Source organism: Acomys russatus, chromosome 7, assembly GCF_903995435.1.
Source record: "Acomys russatus chromosome 7, mAcoRus1.1, whole genome shotgun sequence".
NCBI lineage: Eukaryota > Metazoa > Chordata > Mammalia > Rodentia > Muridae > Acomys > Acomys russatus.
Genome location: NC_067143.1, coordinates 51,518,545 through 51,539,281, shown reverse-complemented (window position 1 = coordinate 51,539,281; position 20,737 = coordinate 51,518,545). Strand labels below are relative to the sequence as shown.

General features: G+C 51.6%; 2 protein-coding genes across 12 annotated transcripts in view; one reads left to right on the top strand and one right to left on the bottom strand.

The window, feature by feature from the left end:
• The window catches only part of Serpinh1 (serpin family H member 1), a 671,742-nt gene that overhangs the window by 442,860 nt on the left and 208,145 nt on the right, over nt 1–20,737 (top strand). The window lies entirely within an intron of this gene.
• Arrb1 (arrestin beta 1) overlaps nt 1–20,737 on the bottom strand; it is a 68,408-nt gene that overhangs the window by 11,627 nt on the left and 36,044 nt on the right. For 4 of the 9 annotated variants that reach the window (XM_051149016.1, XM_051149018.1, XM_051149025.1 and 1 more), the window contains exons 1-6: nt 9,973–10,043; nt 7,125–7,155; nt 5,406–5,466; nt 1,985–2,029; nt 1,034–1,260; nt 225–284 (exon numbers count right to left, since the gene is read on the bottom strand). In XM_051149016.1, coding sequence (XP_051004973.1) covers nt 225–284; nt 1,034–1,260; nt 1,985–2,029; nt 5,406–5,466; nt 7,125–7,155; nt 9,973–10,028 — 480 coding nt within the window. In that variant the 5' untranslated portion in view covers nt 10,029–10,043. Of the gene's footprint in view, nt 1–224; nt 285–1,033; nt 1,261–1,984; nt 2,030–5,405; nt 5,467–7,124; nt 7,156–9,972; nt 10,044–20,527; nt 20,652–20,737 lie in introns of those variants that run through there. The other 5 variants (XM_051149019.1, XM_051149022.1, XM_051149021.1 and 2 more) reach the window with 4 other exon arrangements.

Sequence of the window (20,737 nt, the reverse complement as noted above, 5' to 3'; positions counted from 1 at the left end):
AGGAGAGTCTGTGACACATCACTGAATGTGGGGGCGAAGGCCAGCCTGCATCTGCAGCCTTGTCTCAGGACATTGGTAGTCCAAGGAATATCAGCCAGGCCGAGGCCCAGGCAGCTTCCACAGGAAAGAAGGTTCCAGACGCCCGCTACCCCACAGAGAAAAAAACCAGGACTCTGGGGACATGAGAGCCTGGACCCAGAGATGGTATTCTTGGAGTGACGTACCTTCCCTGTGTCCTCGGGCCCTGGCTGCAATGTCACCGAGCATGGGAGGTTTGGAGGGATCTGGTCAGGAGACAAATAACATGAATTAACCTTTTGCCCCCGCCTTGTCCTCCCTACACACCTCTGTCACTCCTATATACACATCAGACCGGGTCTCCTGAGGACAGACCATCCCTCCTCCATCAGACCACATCCTCTGAAAGCAAGCCATATCTCTTCCATCAGACTAGGAGCCCCTGGTCCCGGTCAAGCCATATTACACCACACCCTACAGAGGGTCAGGGCTAACTAGGAAAGATAAGAATTTGAATGTTCTTCACCTAAGAGCTCATCTTAGCCCCACCCCAGATTCATGGAGTCTCAGAAACATGAAGATGTGAAGTGAATCCAGAAGCATGGGATCTTGGGATAGTAAGGAGGCATGGCAGAGGGTGGGGTGAGGGCAGGGGAGCAGGAGGAAAGGAGGGCGGGGTGGGGGGGAGAATAAGCTGGGGGAGAGCGGGCAGCCTATCTGAGAGAAGATAGATAGACTCAGGGCCAGGCAGGATTCTTTCCCTCACTGCAACCATCTCTGGGTTTTCCTTTTTCTGGTAATTTAAATGTAGGAAGGCCAAAGGAGCAGGCTAGAGGTGAAGGCGACATGTCCACAGCAGCCAGAGACAAGGCACTTAACAGATCATGTAAATGACACTGCCTGGGTCATAACCTGGTGAGCCAAAGCAGTTACCCTCACAGGTTCCCCTTTCGCTTGCCCTGAGAGCACCCCAGAGGTGATGCGCCTGGAATGCAGGGGAAGAAAGAGGGCTGACCTCAAAAGTGAAGGGGTAGGCATGCTCGCCCAGCTTCTTGATGAGCCTCTCCTGTAGCCGCGTCAGTGGCTTCTTGTCCTCAGGGGCTGGTGGGAAGGACTGCACGTTGGCCACGAACAGGTCTTTGCGAAAAGTCAGACCCAAGACATCCAGGTCTTCTCGGCCATACCGGAAGGCGCAGGTCAGCGTCACGTAGACTGTGAGGAGCAGGGGCACTGAGGAGGGGCCTGGGAGGGTAGCACACAACCCCCCACCAGAGCTCCAGCTGCAGCCCTGGGGTTTGCCTACTGGAGGCTACAAGCCTGTCCCAGGTTTAAATGGGAGTGGGTACGCTGCTCTCTGACACAGGGTGCCCTTCAAAGGCAGCCTTGATGGGGGTCTCTTAAAAAGGGGCTTCCCAGTGGCCAGTTCTGCCCTCCCCAGCTCACTCTAGCCGAGGAGCATAGAGAGGCAGAAAGGGTGGTTAGACAGCCTGGTGGCTGTGGTGCCTGGATTAGACTGGCAGGCTGGAGAGAGGGGCATAGAGACAGTTTAGGGAAGCGAACAGAAGGCTGTGTCTAAAAGGCAGGGGACCTCAGCCCAGCCTAGCCTCCACCTTGTACCCAGACCCTTTACTTTTATGTCTATAAAATGAGACCCTTTCGTCAGCTCTGCTGCCATCCACCTACCCCATGCTTTGCTGTATGATTGATGATGGGGTCAGGGCTTGGGGCATACAGTCTCCCAAGGTGGGCATGAAGCAGGGCTGCTCTGGGCCAGAGGAGACCAGAGTTCTCACTACAGCAAATGCACCGGTGCATTTAAAGAACCAGTGGGATGGACAGGGTAAAGCTACGGGATTAGCTGAAGTCCTACTCGGGTGTCAAGGAGGCAGCGTGCCGATGTCACTGGAGAGCAGAGGTCGAGGAGGCGCTTGGCATGCTGTGAATAGGGGGAACACGCACAGCTTACCTCGCCTTTCTTTGAGATATTCAGGATCCACCAGGACCACACCATCTGGGGGGAGATGATGAACAGGGTCTCCCAACTTGTCCTTCTCAACCAGAGCCCCGAAGTGCACACAAACCGAATTCCGATGGCTATAGGGCACGCAGCCCATTCAGCCCTCTGCAGGACGTGTGCCTACTCTCAGAGCCACCGACACCTCTACAGGAAAACGCAGCTGCAGTCACAGACAACATGTCAAAGAACGGTATCTATGAGGTAGCCCTGTACTGCCTAGGGACATCATGGTGATTTTGGCTTGTGTAAGCACACTATGTCCTCCACACAGTGACAAAACCACACAAGGACTTTTCTCAGAATTGCCATCATTAAATGACTAATCTCACCAAGAGGCTAACTATGGTAAGTGGCCTTGAGTCATGTCAGACCAGCTTTGTAATAAACAGACTCTGCAGCAGGCTTAGGAACAGGGAGGCCTTCAGAGCTTCTTGAACGTGGTTTGGGAGGTCTATGAATCGGGGTGGGGGGTTGGGAGGACATGTGCTGATCAGTAGCTCTCAGGGCTCATGTGAGGACAGATGGGCAGTCTATATCAACGTGTACACAGGCAAATTCTGTCACACATGGAAGTATTTGGACAGGCCCTGTTACGGACTGGATCTTAAAAGGCTGGTGTATTGAAAGCTGGTCTCCAAAGCAATAGTGTCTGCCTTGGGAAATGACTGGCCCTCAGGGTCCTAACTCATCCATGAATTCACAGCTTAATGGGTGGTGGGCCCTGTAGAAAATGGGACCTAGTTGGAGGAAGAATCTAAATCAGTGTGCCTTGAAGGGTATATTTGGCTCTCAAGTCTCTCCCTCCCTCTCTGTTTCCTGGTCATTGTGACGGAAGCAGCTCCATCTGCTCCCTGTCATGGCGTTCTGCCTCACTGCAGTACCAGAGCACTGGCTGACTGTGGGCTGCAACCTCTAAAGCCATCGCCCAGATAAGTGAATACGTTGTCACAGTGATCAGAGTGACTCACACAGGGTGGAGGGAATGGCAAGTGTCTTGATGCCTCTCACAAGGGTTATCCTTGGGAGCAGAGCATCTGGCACGACACAGAAGAGGCTTCTCAGCCGAGCACCTGAGGAGCTTGAAAGCATTGCCCCAAGAATTATCTCTGTCAGGTGTGCACACACACACACATACAAACCCACACACACTCTCATGTGCACACAGGCATGCACATGTGCACACACACTCACATGCACTCATATGCACACATGCATGCATGCACGCATACACACACACACACACACATGCCACTCCCACCACCCCCATGCGATCCCTATAACTGACTACTCAGAGTATCTCAAGAAACAGATAGTGAGTATCTTAGCCCCAGGCTATAGGGATCTCTAAACAGGGATGTTACCAGTCCATCCACTACATACATGCTTTACCATCCATGACGGGATCACCTCTGCGCCATATCCTATACTGACTGAGCACCTGACACTCAGCTGAGAGTACACATAATGTCCCTCCCAGGGGTGCTTCCTCAGTGGGATTGAAGGGGGTGGTGACTTAGAGCCAGGCCCCACAGGACAAGGAAGTGCTGTCCACAAGATGACCAAGGGACATGACAAGATAGGCAGAAGGAATGGTTCAGCTTTGTGGCCTGAGAGCAATAAATTGTGAAGGCTAGTAGGAGGCACCCAGAGTTGATGGCAAATGCCCCATGAGCTGGGCCCTGGGCCCTGGACTAGCATCAAGTCCCTACCCCAGATGGGATGGAAGAGTAAACAGAAGACAGGACCAGTTCAGAGAGAGAAAGCAGTGCCATAGACAGAGGGCTTCCTACTGAGGCACATGATCAAACCTGGACAGTGCCCTTGGAACTCACTGGGTCCTCAGGTCCAGCAGGGAGCCTGACGTGGAGTAGGTACCCTCCACTGCTAATGTGTGTGCTGAAGATCTGCCTCCCTCCTTCTCTCTCACCATCCCACAGCCTCTGATGCTCCTGTTAAGCTTGTGTTTAACACTGGTCTACAGAGAACTCTCTGGAAACCACTGCCTGAAGCCGAGCACAGGTGAACCCCAGGTAAACCTAGGGCCCAGTGCCTAAGAAAAGCCAGTTCTGCAGAAGAGGCAACTGGGAGGAACATCAGAAGACCTACACACTATCCCCAAGCAAGACAGGAGAGGAAAAGTGGGTGGTCCCGTCCTAAGTCATAAAGGAAGGGGCCTGGAGCAAAGCCAGCATCTGCAGCTTGCAGCCCTGCCAATGCCCCATGGGCTTAGGCCCCCAGGGCTTCTGCGTACAGTCACATAGGTCTTCTATCTGATGAGCTGAAACCTGCCACTATGCTCTGTCCTCTTGACTCTGGAACTGCAAGGGTTCCCCTTAGCCCCAGGACAGTGCACAAGAGCATAGCAACATCTCCAAGACAATTTCCCAAGCTACACACCCCAGTTCCTCCCCCACCCTGGCCTCAATTTCTATCATGCTGGCTTATTCATGACCATCATTAATAATAATAATAATAATAATAATAATAATAATAATAATAATAATAATAACAACAACAGTTATTGCTATTATTGTTGTTGTTATCATCATCATCGTCGTCGTCGTCGTCATCATCATCATCATCATCGTCGTCGTCGTCATCATCATCATCATCATCATCATCACCGAGCCTCTCTGAGCTCAGTGCTTCCATTTGTAAACCAGGATGACTCTGGACCTCCCCCACACAGTATGAAAAGAGACCGTGAGGCCAATGTCTTTCTATAGAAGCAGGCATTCTGAGTGTGGGCAATCTACTCCCACAGGGTCATTTAGCAAATTGTCTTAACTGTAGTGGTGGTAGGGGTAGTTTTGGTACCTAATGGGCAGGGGCCATGGATGCTGGCAAACATCCTGCAATGTACCAGGCAGATGCCACCAACAGAGAATAATCCAGACGAAGATGGCAACAGATCCAAGGGCAAGAAACCCTGAACTCAGACAAGACCTTGGGAACCAATCTCAGCTGTGACTAAGCATCTTCTACAGAGCCCCACGTAGGTGGGGACGGCCCCTACTTCGGGAGTCCTAAAGAGGATTTCCCCAGAAAATAGAAGAGCTGGGGGCTAGAATCAGACCATTGGACCCACTAGCTCTCTGACCTGGAACAAGTTGCTGAGCCTCTCTGTGCCTCATTCGGTCTGGAGTGCAGGAGTTATCAGTGCTGCACAGTAAGCCTTACATAAGCCGTGGCTGCCGCGGTCCATTAGGGCCTCCTCCCAACCTTGGAGCAGCCAAAGAGGCCTCTCTCTCGAATAGGGAGGAGCTGCCCAGAAGCTTGCCTCCTGAAGCCGGAAGCCATGCCCACCCACTCTGGGTACCAGGACTCCCTGGAGATGGAGCTCTTCCCTGGCCCACTGTCCAGCACTCACCCACGGGGTCCACGAGGTCAATGTGGTCCACAAAGTCCCGCTTTCCCAGGTAGACTGTGAGCTGGGGAAAAGAGGCACAAGAGCATTAGTGGCTGTGGGACAGCAAAACATGGGGCCCTGCCCCGAAGCTAACGCTGATACCTACACACATTCCTAACCCCTAATGTGGCCCCTCGCCCCAAACCTAATATTGATGATAACAGACCTTTGAAAAGTTTGCAAACACCTCTGACTCCCAAAGCCCTAGGAATGAGTTATTATTCTTCTTGTTTTTAGACAAACACACTGAGGCCTCGAGAGTTCTTCAAGCCAAAGACTACTGAGGAGTTGCTAGCAAGTGCTGAGGCTGGCTCTGGGCTCTGCAGCTCTGTCTCCCTGCACCAGGCCAGGAGCCATTTAAATGAGGATGTTGTTTCTGGGTCACTGAGGAGTGGGGGAGCTAGCTCCCTACCCAGGCACCAGCCAGCGAGAGAGAGCCCTGAGCCACATAGAGCTCCACTGGCTCAAAACTGCGAGCACCATCCTAGATGCCCCCTGCTCCTCCTTAACCTGCCCTTGGTCTCGACCATTCCACTCCACCGTGCCTCTCAAGGGTGACCACACCAGTCCCTGTGACATCAGGCAGCCTCCGGCAGGGACGGTTCACACCTTACATGCAAATATAATAGCTGTGCCTCTCTGAGAACTCTTTGACCATTCCTCTGTGCCTGGAACATAAGGATGACAAATGGATTTCATTCTGAGTACCAAATCTAATTGAATAGTCTGGGATGCCTCCGGGCCCTGGATTGCCAAGGAATCCAAGATAGGATAGATTCCAGCTCAGCAGGAAAGGTTAAAAGATTAGCGATGTCAGCTATGGACACCAAATGGAGACGTGGAAACGCACACAGCAACTCAGGGTGTGTGAGCTGCTAAGGCCAGCCACAGGACTCCTGCCATGGGTCCCTGCACCTTCCTCATCTCTGCCCTATCTGCTCACTTGGACAGTACCCTGGAATGGCCCACATTTCTGTGGATTTTTATGCTCCACCTAGAGCGCCCACTTTTCACCTCACTTTGCCTAGAACTGTGTCACCTCCAGAGGAAGCCATGGCTGGCGCACGTACACACACACACACACACACACACACCAGGCAAGGTCTTACAGTCGCCGGGCATCCCAGCGTCTCACAGTTGGCACTTGATGGGAGATGACAGAGTTCTGAACTATGAGCACTGTGTCTCCCTTAGCTCAGTACACTCCCGACCGCCAGAGGAGGCAGCTCAGCCCTGGCATAGTGTGATGTCAGCACCGCCTATTTGCTGAACAGAAAGTAAAACAGGGTACAGCCTGGGGCCGGTGGAAGGAAAAAAAAAAAAAGGAATCCAGATTCTGAAAACCTCTGGAGAAAGAAGAATGAGGTGACACCATGATCTCTGGACACCAGGGGACTCGATGGCATCCCTGTGGTAGGCTTGTCTGTTTCTCACACTCACACTGTTGTCCGAACCATCTCTCCACAGCTGGGGCTCCCTGAAGCCCACACAGAAGGGGAGGCTCCTCCTCACCTCCTGCCTTCCCGTTAGAACTGAGGGCTCCTGAGGACAGAGCTGTGTCCACCCTAGACAGCTAGCAGTGCCTGGCTCTCCCTAGGAATGCTGCTTCCTCTCCTAGTCCACAGAGGCACCCAGAGTGTGGGGACGAGCGTGAAGAGCCAGCGTGCACCACAGACTCACCTTTCCATTGGGGCTTGCCTTCTTGAACACTCTGTGGAAAGAGAGGGGAAGCCAGGGTTAATGGCTTTAGCCCAACCAATCTCCTGTAGGCGATCCTGAGGCAGGGCCAAAGACAGAGGCCTGGAGTGTCCTAGAGGCACCAGCAAAGCCTCAGAGCAGGCCAGCTCCTAGGACCAGCCACCCGATGCTCTCCTTTTTCCACGCAGCTCACACACAGGAAAAGCCCCGAATGCCTGCAAGGTCCCTGTGTTCCGGCCTCACCTCTTCCCCTCCCTGTCACCTTCCTGCCACTCGGCCTTCTTCCTCCTCAGCCTCACGCTCTCTGGCCTCTCTGCTCCTTACCATTCCTTCTTCCACCAGGTGACCCCCTGCACAAGGCCTTCGCTCTAGAAGTTTCTCCACCCTATTCTCCTAGCCTGAATGTTCTTCCCAAATACCTACTGCCTTCAAGCCCTGCTACCCCTCCCCCCCACCCTTCTCTTGATTCTTTCTCCTCAGCCCCCCTGAGCTGACACGAGCTTTACTTCATGCCTTCCCTGCCTGCCCTGCTAGCATGCCCACACCACAACAGTGGACTCTCTCTCTTGTCCACAGGTGAATCCCAAACACACACAAGGGCACGCCTCGCTACTGTACAACTGCATATTAAATAATAGCAGGTAGCAAGGGCTCAATAAATATTAGTTGAACAGATAAAGAAACGAACTGCCTTGCTTCACCGAGGGACAGAGGCCCAGGAAAGAGGGGAGGGTCAGGGGTGAGGTAGGGAGAGATGCCTATGGTCACAGCATAGAGCACTGGGTGTGAGGTCAGATGGCAATATAGTCAGTCCCAGGATCTTGAAAAGTGCCATTTGTGGGGCTGGAGAGATGGCTCAGAGGTTAAGAGCACTGGCTGCTCTTCCAAAGGTCCTGAGTTCAATTCCCAGCCACCACATGATGGCTCATAACCATCTAAAATGAGATCTACTGCCCTCTGTTGGCCTGCAGGCATACATGCAGGCAGAACATTGTATACATAATAAATGAATAAATCAAAAAAATGAATAAATCTTAAAGGAAGGAAGGAAGGAAAGTGCCATCTGTCCGCCGTGACAACCCTTTTGCCCTCTTAGAGCTGTATTTGGGAGCCTGAGGCCCCTCACCCACACGCCTTCATCCAGCCCACAATTTCTTAGCCATCACTGGGGGAAGGCAGAAGAGAACTGAACGAGAGACCAGGGCAGAACAAGAGATGGGAGGAAAAGAGAACCAGGGAAGGGAACAGAAAGCCTGAAGCAGAGAGAGAGATGGGATAGACCAGGAAAGAGAGACAGCTCCACCAGGTGAGCAGTCAGGCCTGAATCTTTCCCAGAAGCCGCTCAGCAGGTATCCAGGCCTGTGGCTCTGTGGGGTCTCACAGCCTTGGGCCTCCCTCCCTCTCTCCCTCCCTCCTGGGGCCCTGGGAATATTAATGGGTCTGAGCACTGCTTGCAAAGGAGAGCTTGGCCCAGCATTCCCTCAAGCACTCCCCAAGGGCCCTGGCGCCTCTTCTCCTTATTAATATTTATCAGTGCTGGGAGTGTGAAGATGCCACAATTGGCCAGGGGTGTGCTACTTGTTAAAGTTAAGGCGGGGGGTGGGGAGAAACGCAGACCACCCAGTCTGAAACAGCAAACTCCAGGCTAGGAGTTAGGAGCTCCGTACTTCTCCGGAACACCACAGAAGTGAAAAGCCTGTGGCTTCCAAGCTTTGCTCACCTCCAGGCCTTGGAAGCCCGGGCTCTGAGAGAAACAAAAAAGCTCTCACGCTCAGACAGCATAAACAACTGAGAGAGGGAAAGCCACTCCAGAGGCTGCTGAAAAGGATGAGACACACCTAAGGCCAGAAGGAACAGTATTCACCAAGCAGGGGAGAGAGGGAAGGGGGGAGCTTTAATGAGCAGCTAATTAGTTCTCATCGTAGACCGGATATTCCAACTCCCACTTCACAGATAATTAACTGGACCACAGCAAACAAGGGGCTAGCTAGGCCAGGACCCAGACCTGCTTTAGACTGGGCCTCACTCCCGGGGGGGGGGAGGGGGAGCACAGGGGGCGGGGCTAGTACCTTAATCCTTAATCCAGCCCACTGTTTCCTAAAACTTGTGTTTCAAAAAGGCAGGAAGAACCGACAAAAGGCAGAGGGGAAGAGGAATAAATGAAAGGTGCTGAGGTGAAGGGCAGACAGTGCAGGAAGTACAGCCATCAGTGGGGAATGTCCTGCTACTTACTACCTTAGTCAGCACGGGAGGCCGCCTCCTTCAGGAAGCCAGGACTCTCGTAGCTTCCTGAAACAACAGCAGCTGCCTCGTTCTCCCGCAAGTTTGTTATTCCTCATGCGTGCCTTTAAGTACTTTTCCCAGGACCGTGTTGATCCTGGACAATCCCATTGCAAGATGCAGATCCTAGCCTCCATAAAAGCCTCCATAGTCAACAGTGCCTCAGCCCGTCCAGCTAATTAGCCAAGCGCCACCACTCCAAACTCTATGTACTTCTTGCCTTTAACAGTATCGGAAAAGAGGCTCCTCGGGGTATTTTCAGTTTCCAAGACCCCCCCCCCCCAACGTGTGCAACACCACACAGACTTTCCGTGCATGGCAGGCACCAATTTAACCTGAGACCACGATCCCAGCCAGCCTTGCAGGTATGAGCAGCTGCATCTGGTTCACCCCCAGCCCTGCCTGTGCCCCACAACCTGAGCCTCATGTCACACCTGGGTTCCCCCAAAAGAAAAAAAAAAAAAGACCAGCAGTGTCCTTCCTGGTTAAGGTTCAGGCTAGCTCAAGAGACAGAGGGGACGGGGTCCTATAAGGAGGTCAAAAATCTCACGGGAAGGAGGAGAAGGCAGGATGAGCTGGGGCCGGAGCTGAGAACAGGGACGCCATCGGAGCCTCAGTCTGTGGCTCCCTGTCTCCACTGCTCCTTCTGGGGCTGCAGGTCCTCCTGGCTGCAAGGCTGTCTGTGCGGCTGCTCCATTGTCTCTGTGGAGCAGCTCGCTCCGCTTACTCAGGGATTTTTCTGCTCCTCCATCCTTTGGGCTTGCATGTGACTCACACTCCAAGCCTGCTTCTCCCCTGCCCATCTCTCAGCTCCCGCTGCTAACTGACTGCATGGCCCCATTCCAAATTCCCAGGAGAGAAATCTGATTGGTCAGCTTTGACTAGGTATCCCAGCCCCTGGTCCAATCACCTATGTCTGGGACATAACCTGTGGTCCCATGAAGCAAGCAGAAGAGGCTCTGGAGATTACTATTGTCCACGCCCACCTTCACAAGTCACTAGTAGTTTAGGAAGTCTACTTAAGAGATTAGGGGATGGGGAGATGGCTCGGTGGATAACTTTCCCACTTCACAAGCATGAGGGCCTGAGTTTGAATGCCCGGTACCCGCATAAAAATTGGCCGAGGCAGTGTGCTCCTGTAACCCCAGTGCTGGGGAGGCAAAGACAAGCAAATCCTGGGGGATGCTCTGATCACACAGTCTGGCCTACATAGAAAGCTCGGAGTTCAGAAAAATCTCCATATTGAGTGAGAGACCCTGCTTCAAAAAATAAGGTGAAGAATGAGAGGGGAAGACAGCTACATTGACCTCCAGCCTCCACACACATGTGTGCACAAACACACATATACTACACACATATACAGAGACTTTTTTTTTTTTTTTTAAGCAGAATCTTACTATGTAGACCTCTCTGGCCTGCAACTTACAATGGAGACTAGGCAGGCCTTTAAAGTCACAGTGATTGTCCTGCCTCTGCCTTCCAAGTGCTGGTATTAAAGCCATGCACTCCTATGCCTGACTATTTGGGGGTTTGTTGGTTGGTTGGTTTGTTTGTTTCACAGCAGGGTCTCACAATGTGACTCTAGTTGTCCTTAAACTCACTATGTAGACCAGGCTGGCCTCAAACTCACAGAGATCCGCCTGCCTCTGCCTCCCAGTGCTGGCACTAAAGGCATCCACCACTACACCTGGCTTTATTTTTTGGATTTTAGATCATAGAAACGAATGCTGCAGGCATCAAAGATGTAATAGATAGTCCTATGGGTAACACTGCTGTTTCCCTGAGGCTAGGTACGTGGGAATGGCAAGCATCTCCAGTCCTAAGGAGGTAGACACCACCTTGAGACTTGTTCTGCCCAATGATGCCCCATGCCACTTCCAGCCAGGTACATAGAAGAGGCTGTGCATGAGTCCCCAAACCTCTCAGACCCATTTGATGCAGCTACCATTACAAAGTCCCCCAAAGTCAATGGCTTCACACAACACAAATTTACCCATAGTCTGTGCTTCAGAAGTTCAAGATGGGCCTCCCTGGGCTAAAATCAAGGCACCAGCAGCCCTTGGCTCCTTCTGGAGAGTCTGAGGCAAATCTGCTTCCTATCTTTCTGGCTTCTAGGAGCCCTCCTTCCCTGTCCAACAGCCTCCTGCCTCCACCTTCAAAGCCAGCAAAAGAAGGTGAGTTATGGGCTAGAGAAATGGCTCAGTAGTTAAGAGCATTTCCTGCTCTTCCAAAGGACCTGGGTTCAATTCCCAGCACCCACATGACAGCCCACAATTGTCTGTAACTCCAAGATCTGAAACCAATGCACATAAATTAAAATTAAATTTAAAAAAAATTAAAAAAAAAAATAAGAAGGTGAGTTCTCACTACACTGTGTCACTCAGATCTGCCCTCTGCCCTCTCACCTTTAGAGCCCCTTGAAGTGACACTGGGCCCAGCTGGGTGAATCCAGAATGTCCTCTCTATTTTAAGGCCAGCAGCAGATTAGAACTTGAAGCCCACCGGCAAAAGCTCACTGTCCCGTTGCCACACACAGCACACCATTCATGGGCTCTGAGGGTTAGGGCCTGGACACCCTGGTGAAGTACCACTTTGTCTGCCGCCCTGCCTTTCTGCTGCTGCTGCTGCTGCTGCTAAATTCAGCAATGATCTGAATTTTCTGCCACATGGTAACACAGACAGAGAGCCTTGTCAGATACAAGATTTAAAAATTTTTGGCACCCTAAGGCATTTGTTACCGCAGCAGACCAGCTGGAACCTAACGTGGGGAATGCCTGTGACAAACCAATCCCCAAAACTCTCAGGGAAATGTGAGGGAGCAGAATTGTCAAAAACAGTCTTGCAAAGAATAGGACAAATTTGGAAGGCATGCCCTTGCCAGTTTCAAAGCTTACTGCAAAGATACATTGATGAAGAGGGCTGGAGACATGGCTCAGTGACGAAGAGCACACATTCTTCTCTATCAGCCAATGCCAACCCCTCACACCCACTAAAACAGCTATAATAAAGAAGGGACAATACAGCTAAGGTGACAAGAACCTAGAGAGAGTGAAACGCTCACACACTGTTGGTGAGAGCGTAAAGTGGACAGTGGTGCGGCGGCCACTTTGAAAGACAGGATCCACTTTTGGTTTTTTTTTTGTTTTTGCTTTTTTGGTTTTGTTATTTATTTATATAGTGCTCTGCCTGCATGTACACCTGCAGGCCAGAAGAGGGCACCAGATCTCATTATAGATGGTTGTGAGCCACCATGTGGTTGCTGGGAATTGAACTCATGACCTTTGGAAGAGCAGTCAGTGCACTTAACCTCTGAGCCATCTCTCCAAGCCCCAGACTCCACTTTTGAAAGGAGCCTCCAAAAAGCTAAAGAGAGTTAAGATGTTACCCATCTGGTTCACTCCTAGGTACAGACCCAAGAAAGCAAAGACTGTCTTTAAGAGGATTATCCCTGGGTGTCCACAGTAACCATCCCTTAAAATAGCCACAAAAGAGAGAACATCTGACACATGATAAAGTGAATATATATATATATATATATATATATTTTTTTTTTTTTTTTTTTTTTTTTAATGCGGCAGAACAATACAATGAGGGGATGAAATACTGATCCATGCTACAACATAAACGAGCCCTGAAAGCATATGGTCAGTTGATGAAGAGGCCACACACTGTGTGACCCCACCTACCTGAAATGTACAGACTAAGCAAATGTATGGAGACTGAAAGTGGATTGGTGAGGGCTGGGTGCTGGGAGGCGAGGGCTAGAGAGAGGAAGGGAGACCAGCGCTCATGGGTTCACGGTTTCTTCAGAAGGTAACAACATTCCGGACTTAGACAGTACTTACAGAACCACAACCTTGTGGATACGCTAAAACCCACAGGTTGGCACACCACAATGTGAATATTATAGTAAAAATTTCTATTTTATAAAAACAGAAAGAAAAGAGAGAGTTTGAAAGGAAATGTGCCCAAATAAATAATAGGGGAGTTAAAAAAAAAAAAAAAAAACACTCTTTCTCTCTGTTATTTTCCTGTATGGTATGCTGAGCATAAACGAGGTCGGTCTCAAGTCTCTGAGAAAGAACCATCTGGAACAAATGCTAAGTATTTTAAGTAAAGGAACTCTGGGGTATGTTTATGTCTTATGTCACGCATGTGCAGATGTTCTCCTACACATGTGAGTGTGTGTGTAGAGGAAAGTGTTGGGTGTCCGTGGTCAGGCACCACTTTACCTTTTTTGGGGGGGTCTCTCACTACCTGTAACTCACCAAGTAGGCCAGGCTGACTAGCCAGCAAGCCCCAGTAATCTCCTCATCCCTGCTCCCCAGAGTGGAGATGCCAGATGCACACCAACACCCCTGGCTTCATTTCACATATGCCATGTGAATCCACACAAGGCTCCATGCTTGCAAAGAATGCACGGTACTGGCTGAGCCGTCTCCCCAGCCCAGATCTTAGCCCCTGAATGCTGGCACACCACAGTCTCTGTGAAAAAGAGTCATGGCTCACCTTTCGGTGGCTGTCTCAGAGCCTTCCCAGGCTACAGTGTTGCCATTACAACTGCTGTCTCCAGGAAGCCTTACTTCCCTGACTCCCCAGCTGCACACCAGCACGTCCCCACTCACAGCAACGTGACAGCCTACTAACTAACTTCACCTTTGTAACAGAAGTAAGAGCGGGGCTCCCAGCCCCTGACACTATTAATGTCTGTGCTTACAGACAAGATGCTAGCGTGGCTGTCTTCTGAGAGGCTTCATCCAGCAGCTGATGGAAACAGATGCAGAGACCCACAGCCAACCAATAGGCAGAGCTCCTCAGGGAGTCTTGTGGAAGAAGCGAGGGTGCTGGAGGGGCCAAGGACAGCACAAGAAGACCTACAGAGTAAACTAACCTGGGGGCATGGGAGCTCACAGAACCTGAACCACCAACCAGAGAGCATGCATGGGCTGAACCTAGGGCCCCTCCATGTATGTTAGCAGTTTAGGCATCATGTGGGTCCCCTAACAATTGGGAGTAGGGGCTGTCTCTGACTCTGTTGCCTGCCTTTGGATCCCTTTTCCACAGGCTGGGAATGTCTGGCCTCAGTGGGCCGGGATGCACTTAAGTCTTGCTGCAACTTAATGTGCCAGGGTGGGCTGGTACCCACGGGAGCCTCCCCTTCTCGGAGAAGGAGAGGGGTGTGAGGGTGGGCCTAGGAGGAGAGGAAAGAAGGGGCTTCGATCAGGTTGTAAAGTAATGAGATAAATGAATTAAGGGGGGGAAAGAGTGGAGCGCCTACGGAACACCTATTGCAAGGGGGCCTTGGGGCACAGTGCGCTGCCTAGGGCAAAGCCTGCTCCGAGAATCAATAAAAGCTTAAGGTTGTTGGGTGGCTGTCATAAGATGAGTGTGGCAAACATGGGGTCGCAGGTGGTGGCATCGCTCTGCTCTGGGGAAGGGGTTCTAGCTTTACTTTGCTTGGCTGCTGTGGCCAATGGGCACTGGACTTAGAAAATGCTTCCTGGGGCAGGTCACATGGGGTTGGGCTCAATCACAGTTAATACCCCCGAAACAGGCCTCTAACCAGTTCTGACCAAGACTATCTCACCTCTTACTCACTCACTCACCCAGTCTTGCCCACGCCAGGTGTCAGACCCACTCGCCCAGTACATGGTCCCTGCTAACGAGAGACCCACTAAGAACAGCGGCCACCATCCACTCTGCCTTTCTGGATGCCCAGGGCTGTGCTGAGTCAGCCACACATGGTATGTTATTTCAATGCCAAGAGAAACTCAAGACTCAGAGACCCCAGGAAACATGCCCAAAGGCACCACAATGCAGCATTAGAAGTGTACAGACCCATTTGTGGGAAGTCACTGACACAAGACAGAACATGGGTCCCCTGTGTGAACTGGGAAAGCAATAGGGACAACTTGTTCCTTTGTGAGTATTGGCAGAGGGTGGTGGGGTGGGGGTGGGGGATGCTGACCCAATGAGCAGCTGGTATTAGAACCTGGCCTACAACAGAGCCCAGATGGTGCATCACAAACAACTCACGTATTCCATCAACAGTCCTATACGAAGTAGCACTCTATTCGTATTTACACGGGTGCCCACAAGCCACTCAGTAGGAAATGGAGGAGCCAGGGGGATGGAAAGAAGGCTCAGCAGTTAAGATGACTGGCCGCTCTTCCAGGGGAGCTGCGATCAATGTCCAGCACCCACATGGTGCCTCGCAATCATCTGTAACGCCAGTTGTAAGGGGTCTGGCCGCTTTCTGGCCTTCTTGGGTATCAGGCAGCCACAGGGTTCACAAACAAGCTGGCAAAACAACCATATGCACAAAATACAGTTGTTGTTGTTGTTGTTGTTTTTAAGCAGACATTGGAGAACTAGATAAAGATGCTTAGACATTTGAGGGGGAAGATCTCGTGTAGTGAGGAGCATCTCAAACTTCTGATTCTTCTGCCACCTCCTCCGGAGTTTCAGGATGATGGACATGTGCCGACAAAACTCCCAAGACCTTGCTTCTAACACCTCCCAGTACTGGAAGGTGGGATTGCATGGCTATCTCTGGGAAAGGCTTGTGGCGGCAGTGGGGAGATGGCAATGCCTGGGAAGGCCCCAGGAGGGCAGGCTGAGTTCCAGGATGGTCCATCCTTCCTGGAGAGTCACAGGTCATCTCTATGTACAACTGGGGCTTAACACAGCAGGTGGCTAGCTGGCGGGGGGGCTTGAGGACCGGGCCGAGACACTTGGAACACATCCAGAAGGCAGTGGAGGGTCACAGTCAGTCAGAGTGAGAGGATGGTGAGCTGGAGCTGAATTCTGAACACAGACACACACCCTTGAACTTGTAACTTCCTCTACTCTGCCCCCTCCTGCCCCACCCCTCATCCCCACTCCCACGCCCTTGCCTTGCTTTGCCCTGCCCCTGTGGCAGCACTCGCTCAGCTGGGTGGGGTAGGGGCCAGTGCAAGGGGGCACTGGTTGTCAACTGCAGCCGCCCTACATTCTGACCCACTTTCTTGGTGTGAGAAGAGCCATCAGGGAGCAGGGAGGCGTGAGGAGCAGGTGGCAGTGGCAGCAGAGGCTCCAGGAGGTGGGGGGGGGGGGGCACTTAACATATTCTCCCTGGGCTGAGTTGTTTGTGCTGGGCTAGTCTTGCTGTCTGCCTTGAGGAAGTAGCAGACTGGAACACTTCACACGCTCAGCCCACCTGCTTCTCAGGTCAGCCCAGGAGGGGAGAGACAGGAAATGTCACCTCTCTCCCCCACTGGTGAGGGGGGGGGGTGCGGGAAGGGAGGGAACAGGGGGTCCTGAGAGGTCACAGTACTGCCTGGACAGAAACCAAAGCCTGGGGGTGGGGGTAAGCAGCTACTTGCACTGGAGCCAAAAGACCGGCTCACTCAGCCCCGCCATTGTGTCCCAGACAGCCTAGAAAAACCACAAGCGAGTACGCTGGGCTTCTGCCGTGGCCCTTCTCAAAACTTCACAAGGATGCCCCCTGGGCCTGACACAGTCCTTGGGCACAGAGTGATGTCTAGTAGGCCTGAGGGCTGGAGGCCATGGACTCCTAGGATCCTGTCAGATTTCCCTGTAATTATCCAGGCATGCAAGCCTCCAGCCACATCTGGCCATGATCCAGACTGGTGAAGGAAGATTTACGGGGTAGGACAAGTAGGGGTACATGGGCTAGAGCGTATAAATGAGTGCAAAGGGCAGACATTCCACAAACAAATCAAACTTCACTCATAGGCACAGTGGGAGGATGGCAGGGAGAGGCACCACATGCCAGGCTGGACCCAGTCACATCAGAACTTTTCTCTCTCCTCAGGATCCCCTCAGCACCCACACCAGCCAACGGGGACACCAGGGATGTTGTTTTTCTTTTCCAGTTGCTGTGATAAAATGCCCTGGCAAAACCAGCGTAAGGGGAGAGCTTACTCTGCCTCACTCTTCCAGGGCAGACCGGCAATGAAGGGCAAGTCACGGTGGCAGGAGCGTGAGGCAGCCGGTCATAATGCAACCACACTCAGGAAGCAGAGGGTAACAGATGATGGTGCGCACCTCATTCTGTGCTTTGTACACAGTCCAGGGTAATGTCATCCACAGTGGCTGAGCCGTGCCATCTCAATAAACCTGATCAAGATGACCCCACACTGGTGTCCCTTGTTAATCCCATGATTTTAGCTATCGAGTTGACAGTTGAAATGAACTGCCATGGATGGGGAAGAAAGCCAGGAAGCAACTCCCCTTTTCCTTCTTGTTTTCCTCTGCACGTAGTAGGTGTTTAACAAATACTCTGGGTGAACAAATTCAGCCAGGGACAGAGAAGCTCTGAGCTTGAGGCCCAGCAGCATGGGACCTTGGCTATGCAGTAAGTTAGGGGGATGGCCTAGACATCAGAATGGGCCTAGCAGATGCTCAGCTTAGTGGGGCCAGTACCAACAGAGTGACACACACAAGACAGTTGGTACCTTGTTTTCAAAGTGAGATGTTTTGGCTATACAGAAAAATCCTGTCTTTAAACTCCCCCAAAAATTTATTTTTTGAAATAAGGTCTCATACAGCCCAAAGTTTTCTCCTTCCCTCCCTCCCTTCCCCCTTTCTCTCTCTCCCTCCCTCCCTCCCTCTCTCTTTCTCTTTCCTTCCCTCTCCCCCTCTCTCTCTTTCTCTCTCCCTCCCTTCCTCTCTCTTTCCCTCCCTCCCTCTCCCCCTCTCTCTTTTTCTCTCTCCCTCCCTCCCTCTCTTTTTCTCTCTCCCTCCCTCCCTCCTTCCCCACCCCTCTCTTGATAGCCACACTATGAAACACTCTGGCTGTCCTAGAACTCATTATATAGACTATACTGATCTTGAACTCACAGAGATCTGCCTGTCTATGAGTCCAGAGTACTGGGGTTAAAGGTGTGCGCACTAAGCTGGGTTCTACATAGCAACAATTGGCCTTGAACTCCTGGTCTACTAGTCTCTGTCTCTGGGATACCCCGGTGACAGGCATGCATCCCCAAGTCTGGGGATGATTTTATTGAAAACGCTGTTCTTACTTTACTTCGATTTGCTTTGATTTTGCCAGTGCGAGTGTGCAAACTTTCATAATACAGAATAATGTACTGTAGTCTATTAAACAAAAAAATACTAATTCAGAAACATTGCTCTCTTCCTGTTCTCGCGGCTCCTCTCTGCCTGGGACAGCCATTCTGTGAGCCCTCGCCTGAGCTGAGAGCCCTCTACCGCCTGGGCCTCTGTGTGCACAGGGACAGCTCTTTGCCTGAGGAAGAGCTTGGTTATGGTGCCTGCAGTAAGCTGGAGCAGGTTTCTCGAGATGGCTGAGAGCTGCTTGGCACCACAGTTTGGCATAATTTCTGAGCTTATTGTCACACACAGTCGTCACCAGGGGTTCTAAACTAGGGGTGAGTTTTCAGCACAAGGGACATTTGGCACATGTGGCCATTTGCTTGCCCAATGCACAGGGCACACCCCGGCCAGCAAAGGCTCTCATCACAAGCCCCCATGGACCCATGTCAAGAATCTCAATCCACACTTACAACTGAATAAATCACCTCAGAAACAAGGAAGCCACACGCAGCCCCATCACTTCCGTATCACCTACGGACCCCTCCTCTGTTCTTGAGGTTAGCTAGGCTACGGGGTCCTATAGTGGGAACACTGAAATGGCACCTCCTATTCAGCCCTCTCAACTATCCATCCAAGGGCGATCACACTGGCAGTGTGAACTCCACGCTGGAAGAATATGCTGTACAGGAAAGGTAAGGGCTGAAATCCCCCATCACCTTCTTTTCTTCCAAGGAGTCAGTGGTCCTCAGGGAAACATTGGGTGTTGCCCTAAATGAAAGAGAACCCCTGTATGCCAGCTCCAGTACAGGGAGATGCCAAAGTACCAGCAGCACTCAAGGACCAGATCATGGTCATGTGCACACACTCACACTCCACTATGTACCTAAACACCTGCCTGCAGACAATATATATATGTGTGTGTGTGTGTATCTGTGTGTATGCACACATATATGTGTGTGTATCTATATATCTGTATTTATATGTACATACATATACACACTATACTATGCCCCAAAACACCTGCCTGAAGACACTACACACATATACATATGTAGTATATATGTATGTATGTATTCGCTATACACTCACATACATACATACTATCTATACACATATACACTACATATATACTACATATATGTATATGTGTGCATATGTATGTATGTATGTATATACAGAAACCATGCCAGACACTCTAACACACCCACACAAGCACACCACATAACACGCTAACCATACCCTGCACACACTGCTCCCTCATGAAAGCTTCACACCACAGGTGCCCCAAACACTTAAGCATACCACACACAGCACAAATACAAACACAAAATGCTCTGCACATAAACGCGTGCATTGGTCACTCCTGACATCTACCATCCTTCCCAACACGCACCGTCTCATCTACACAACACATGAACACACATGAACTCCCACAGTAGCCCTCTACCTTGCAAAGGAATAACTACAACAATGAGAGGAGAGAGAGAGAAAGGGGAGGGGTCCCCTTGATGCCCCTTCCCCAGCTGAGCACTGTCCCTCTCCTCACTCTTCATGGTCCACCCATTCCCACTCCACCAATACCAGCCTCCTAATGCAAAAGTCTCAACCTCCCCTCAGGAAGCATGAAGCTCAGACGTCCCCTTTCAGTGTCCCTGGAGGCGCTGGCCAGGCAATCGGTCAGTCCTGCCTCGTGCCTGAATTGCTCTGGAGCCGAACTGACCTCTGCCCTTCCTAGAACCCACAGCAACCAACACGCTGCAGAATTCAATCAGCCGGGACACTTCAGTCGCGCAGACACGGCTAATCCCAAATCTTTCTCTGCAGCCAGACCCTCCCACACATACCCACGATCCTCGGGTCACAGGTCACCGCTACTAGAGCTCAGGCAAGTCCTAAGCAGCTCCTCCCAAGATGCTCTTCCCCTGTGAGCTCTGGCCAGCCCAACCCAGCCCAGCCCAGAAGTAGCACAGAGAGATCAAGGAATACGTGATACAAACCCGCGTAGAGGAAGACAGCTGTTTCCTGGATGGGCAGAGGAGAAGTCTTACCCCATTTTGCAGACTCAAGCCTCAACGGTGCCACCAGCACAAACCCAGGAAGGAGCAGAGCAGAGAGGCAAGGCCCCTCAGTGAGCCCCAGTGCTGGGGGCTGAGGGCAACAGCAGCAGCAGCCGGGCCAGCCCTGCAGATGGCTCTCCCCAGCCCCAAATGAGGGTCAGTTACAAAGAAGAGGAAAAGGCGGTCCTGATACGCGTCCTG